The sequence below is a fragment of the Curcuma longa genome, chromosome 16 (assembly GCF_044706935.1).
Source record: "Curcuma longa cultivar G26 ecotype Majalengka, Jawa Barat chromosome 16, ITB_CL_G26_1.1, whole genome shotgun sequence".
In the NCBI taxonomy this organism is placed as follows: domain Eukaryota; kingdom Viridiplantae; phylum Streptophyta; class Magnoliopsida; order Zingiberales; family Zingiberaceae; genus Curcuma; species Curcuma longa.
In genome coordinates this window covers 3504852-3510933 of record NC_133876.1, presented here as the reverse complement: position 1 = coordinate 3510933, position 6082 = coordinate 3504852, and the positions used below count along the sequence as shown (strand labels likewise).

Sequence of the window (6082 nt, the reverse complement as noted above, 5' to 3'; positions counted from 1 at the left end):
CTGTCTTCCATTGCTAGTTGGCCGGTCCTTCTCTCGCAGCCAGGGACCTGCCCGCCTCCTTTCCTCTTGAAGAGAAGAGGCTGGTAAGAGCATCTGCAACGGTGCGTTAATCGGCGTTAATAACGCTGAGAGAGAGAGAAAAAATTGACGTGGCTGAGAGAGAGAGAGCATCTGCACATTAACGCGTTCATGCTTTTGAACGCGTTAACATGCAGTGAAGTGGGTCCCAACACCTTTTTTTTATTTTTTAAAGTCTTTGAACGCGTTAAAACCTTATCACCGTTGCAGATGCTCTTAGGCATGAAAAGAATAGGTAGCTTCGGCCCCTCTTTTTATATATATATATATATATATATATATGTAGGGCGTCTGCTGAGGTGAAGCCACGTGGCTTCCACGCGTGCGCGTGGCCAGGGAGAAAAACGCCGCGCTCCTCTGCCTCCATTCCTCTCCTCGCGATCTCTTCTCCGCAGAAAAACCCTAACCCCTCCGCCTCTCTCTTCGCCGCCGCAAACCTCCCTCCTCCGCCTTTCTCTTCGCCGATCCTCCGCCTTTCTCTTCGACGAAGAAGACTCTGTCACGGCTTGTCTCCGGATAAGGGGATCGGAATCCTTGGGGCTCTTCTCTTCCTCCTGCACCATCTGCACCTCCCCCGTCATCGTAACCGATCCGAACGAAGGAAGGAAAAAAGCCAAAACCCTATAAGGCAATTTCAACAATCATCATCAATTTGCAGGAAAAACAACCAGTAGAAGAGACAAGGTAGGGGTTTGGCCGCTGCTGAGCTGAGCCGCATCTCCTTGGTTCGGCAATCGGCTCCACGTTCTCTGGGTGTTCCTTCTCCCATCCATAGACATCCATGGGGACTTCCGTGCAGATAACGCCGCTTTGCGGCGTCTACAGTGAGAACCCTCTCTGCTACTTGCTCTCGATCGATGGTTTCAACTTCTTGATGGACTGCGGATGGAACGACCTCTTCGACCCTAACCTCCTTCAGCCGCTTTCCAGGTTCTTCTTTTCTTGTCCTTTTCCCTCCCCCACATTTTTCTACTGGATTTATGCTAGCAAGCTTCCGTATGTGCTTGTATTTTTTAAACGTGGTAAATTTTTGGTTGAGAGCTTAAGTTATAGCTATATCCTTCTCCCTTTTGTTGGTTTAGTAGACAAAGAAAGATTTTTATAGCTTCCAGATTTTTTTTTCCTTCACATTTGACCATACGTGGGAAAATTTAAAAAGAGAAAAAGAATATGTGGGATGAAACTGGGTCGACGAATTGTAGATTTGGTGGTCCTTTGTTATTGCTATGGTCAGTTTATGTGTTTCTTGACTAACCTTCTGCTTTGACAATGTAGGCTTGCCATCTTGCGAATTTAGTAGTTCTTTCAATCTCATGTCTTGAAGATACATAATGGGCTTAAAGCAAACAAATTAACTTTCCTTGACAATACTGTTCTAATATTGTTTTTGAAAAAAAAAAGGAAAACTGAAGGTTTGTCTTGCTACTTTTCCTTACCCTATAGGCATCTATGATTAGAACATGAGATCAATGTAATCAAGACACCATGGAGGATGAAAAAAAAACTCAAGCAATAATATTCTCTGACGATCTGTTGAGGAAAGGAAATAGAAAAAATATCGAACGTGCTTACAATTACTTGTTCATCTGAACAATATGCTGAATGATCTTAAACTAAGTGGATCCTTGTAACCTCCTGATTCTCTCTCTCTCTCTCTCTCTCTCTCTCTCTATATATATATATATATATATATATATATATACCTCAAGGACAGTGAAAGAGAAGACCCTAATATTTGTATCCCCTACACATATGTAAGGAGTTATTGATCAGCTGTGGCTCCCAAAGAATTTTGAGTGAAAATTTTGATTCAGAAATTTATAACGGTTAATAATGCCTCCACTTTCCAATAAAAGGAAAGTAAAAATATAACATGTTCCTCATCAATCTGTATTTGAACAAGCTTTATTGTGATACAAGGTTTCTTGGCTTAAGCATACAACATTGCAGATAGAAACTAAATTTCCTTGACTAAGACTACTTGGCAAGCTAAAGCCTTTTTACTTTTTCTAATAATATAATAGAAAAAAAGTTTGATTGCTCATAATTGCCAAATCATTAGGGCTTGAGTATGGTCAAAATTAAGAATTGTAATCATTACATACTTGAAGGTTTAAAATGTAACAGTTGCATGATATTGTATTTCCTAAATGAGCACCTGATAGTAGTTAACTTTACTATGATATGAAGATTGCTAAATCTATTTCCATCTTTGTGAGATGCTTGTGTGCATGCGTATCATGTTTAGTGAGGAAGTTACAGTTTTTTGCTTCTGCATTCTCACTCACCTATTGCAGAATCTTTATGGGAGTACTTCTTTTCAAGTAAAAAAGAACATCAGAATGGAAGCACAATATGAATCCTTAATAATGAATAGTGCTACTGTGCAAGCATGAAATTTCTAATATATATAGCTTTTATCTCTAGAGTTTTTTCATAGTATTTTCGTGTGCTATTTCTCTTTCTTTGGCAGTAGATATTTTCAGTTATAATGAATATCTCTGGCATCTTTATTATTCACATCCATTTTTTATTAGATCATTGCCAATTGGTCTTTCTGTCACATCTAATAATACATGATATTTCATCACCATTTCAATAACCAAAGAAGTTTCACAACTATCAAAATTTTACGAGGGATATGCATTAAATGCTAAACATGCCTTAAGAGTGTAAATTTACAATAACTTTCCAAACAACTTCACGGTCACTTTTCTTGTAGAGACATGGTCATGTTTTACTTGCAAAGATGCATGCATTACTATGCTATTTTTTAAGCTGTGAAGTTTCAACGTTACTATTTTTGTGCATTCCTATAACCATTTTTCTCATCAGTAAACTTCCTCTAAGTACGCAGGGTATCATCAAAAGTAGATGCTGTTTTACTCTCACATCCAGATATTCTTCATCTAGGTGCTTTGCCGTATGCCATGAAACATCTTGGGCTCACTGCTCCAGTTTATGCAACAGAGCCTGTATATAGACTTGGTCTTTTGACCATGTACGATCACTATCTTTCCCGACGAGTAAGCATATTCTCTAAAATCTTAGTTATGCTAGAATACTTATGTATGGTCTTACAAATGGCCTCCAATGGTGCTGATTTCTTCCTCAATTCCTTTTCAAGTGTTATTATTTCTTCTACAAAAGAATATTTTTAGCAATAATATCTTTATCTCTATGTTTATTATCTATTTAGCTTAAATTCATTTCTACTCTTATCTAGAAATGCTACTTAGTGTTGATGTGGGAAAAATTATCCACTAACTCCAAAAGCTACTGAATGAGTGGCATGTGAGTTATGAAGATCAACAGTGTGAACAAAGGTTGGATCTGTGTGCTCTTAGTGCCACTACTACGAGAGCGACCATGGCTATTTAGTTTGGTCAACAATTAAAACTTACTAAGAGACAGTGTTGTAAATGGTAGTAGGCGGTGGCGGGCGGTCAGTGATCGCCTACTGTCTCGGTCGCCTAAGGGGTTGAATTTTTTTAAATAAATAAATAAATATATATATATAATTAATAGGATAATTTTATTAGATTTTAATTAAGTCTATTTAAATTATTCCAATCATAGTTAGGAGTTGATTAAAATTATTAATCTAAAATTTCGGTTAGATCCTAAGTTTACAATAAAAAACCTATCTTTGTTCGGCGTTTCGGCTTTGGACGTGTCGTCGGACCCGGGCGACGCTTCCAGATGCGTCGCTTGAGCTTGGCGACGAGTCCAAACCCGTCATACGAGCCTAGCGACGAGTCCAGATCTATCGTGCGAGCTTGGACGCATCACTCGAGCTCAATGACGGGCTCAAATGCGTCGCCTGAGTCTGGCGATGCGTCTGGACGTGTCGTGGTATGCATCCGAAGTTGAAATGCCGAAACTATTAGGTTTTTTGTGGCAGCGGTAGGCAACAACAGTGATGGTGGTAGCATCGGTTCGAGGCGGAAGGAGGGATTGCGAAAGTTTTTTAACCTACCGCTGCCTAAACCACTGCCTTTCACAAATGCGGTGCGGTTGATGTCTGCATCCCGCCTAGGCGGTAGGCGGTCACCTCAACTGCCATTTAGAACATTGCTAGGAGGTTTTCTTAGATCCACAGGGACACTTTAGCCACGTGGACTTTCACCATTAACACATTCACTTTGAGATTATAAAAGGTTGTCAAGGGCTATATAGATTAGGAGGAAAGATCAACAATAGTACCTCATAATACTCTAGGTGATTTTTGGGCGATAACTAGTCACTTCCTTGAACTATTATGTTAGAGATTTGCCATTTCACTACAACAAACCCAACTGACCCACTGAACCCTTCAACTTAGTTCCACCCTAATCATTAATACTCAAGCTAGACACCGATCTATTTCTCGGTCCCAAACCCGGATAAAGGAGGAGGGTTGCGTTAGGTTTGCCAACCAACGTCAAACTAAGACAAATGTTTAATGAATAGATCCATTAAACTATTGTGCTAATGTTAGATTATTTTCCAGAAGGAACACGTTGCAGGGTCCAATTGTAATATCTCAGCAAGGATCGTTACATCTCCAACATTCAGGTGTAGTGATAAATATGCAAGAGTTCGCATTACAGGGTTTGACTGTAACATATCGATAATGACCGTTACATCTTTATGAGAATTTAAGTGTAGTGTTAAATAGGTAAAAGTTCTCTCACTATAGCTTGGATAAAAATAAATATTATAGTAAAATTAATAGTCTAAGATTTGAAATATGGAACATAGGAACCCTCACTGGTCAAGCAATGGAGGTAGTAGATACGATGATTGAGAGAAGAATTAATATTTTCTGTATAAGAGACAAAATAGGTAGGCGAGAAGGCAAATGATAGAGAATTCAGATTTTAAGTTATGGTACACAGGAAAGAGTAAAACAAAAAATAGAGTGAGTATTGTTGTAGATAGTTCGTTAAAAAATTAAATTGTAGGAGTAGTTAAAAAGGGGGATAGAATTATCTTTCTCAAGATAGTAGTGGGAAAAGAAACTATGAATGTAATTAGCACATTTGCACCTCAAGCAGGATTAAATAAACATACCAAATAAAAGTTTTGGGACGACCTAATGAAGTATTACAAAAACATTCTTCGTCAAATGAATGACAACCTATATGTGCATATCGGAATGGAAAATGAGAAATATGAGAGGGTGCATGGGGTTATGAGTTTGGAACAAGAAATGAAGAAGAAAAAATTATATTAGATTTTACGATAGCATATAACCTTATACTAGCTAATACGTGTTTTAAGAAAAGATACCACTTGGTCATGTTCAAAAGTGAGAATAATAAATTGCAAATTGACTTTCTTGTGGTTAGGAAGAGGGATTAAAAAATTTGTAAAGATTGCAATATTATTCATGGAGAAAGCTTAACTACCCAACATAGATTAGTAGTGTTGGATATGCATTTCAAAAATAGTATCAATAAAAGGAAACTATATACAACTCCTAGAATTAAGTGGTGGAAGTTAAAGGATAAGAATCAAAACATATTTAAGAAAGTAGAAGTACAAGTGTTATATGAAATATACAGTGACTTTGATACAACATGGATAAGATGATATCAAAGTTGAAAATAGTAATCAAGAGTGTATTCGGTGAGTTAAAGGAGCATGCACTACTAAGTAAAGAATCTTGGTGGTGGAATGAAAACAGTACAAGAGAAAGTGAAGGAAAAACAAACAACCTATAAGGAATTATATATTTGTAAAAATAAGAAAAATTTAAAATAATATACAATAGTCAAGAAAGATGCTAAGAAAGCAGTAAATGAAGCCTAAGAATGAAATTTTTAAACGTTTATATTGAAAATTAGATACAAAAAGGGGAAAGATACATTTATAAAATAGCTAAAGTGAGAGAGAAAGATAAATGATCTTACCCAAATAAGATGTATTAAAGATGAATGCAATAGGATACTAGTAAATAATGGACAAATAAACGAGTGTTGGAAGTAATATTTTCATCAATTTTTTAATGAAAGTTTAA

The 6082-nt window shown here is 37.1% G+C and overlaps 1 protein-coding gene across 1 annotated transcript in view; it reads left to right on the top strand.

The window, feature by feature from the left end:
* The first annotated feature begins 455 nt into the window (after window positions 1-455).
* LOC141848009 (cleavage and polyadenylation specificity factor subunit 2) overlaps window positions 456-6082 on the top strand; it is a 42027-nt gene continuing 36400 nt past the window's right edge. The window contains 2 exon segments of the mRNA XM_074736122.1: window positions 456-1008; window positions 2936-3104. Coding sequence (XP_074592223.1) covers window positions 860-1008; window positions 2936-3104 — 318 coding nt within the window. The 5' untranslated portion in view covers window positions 456-859.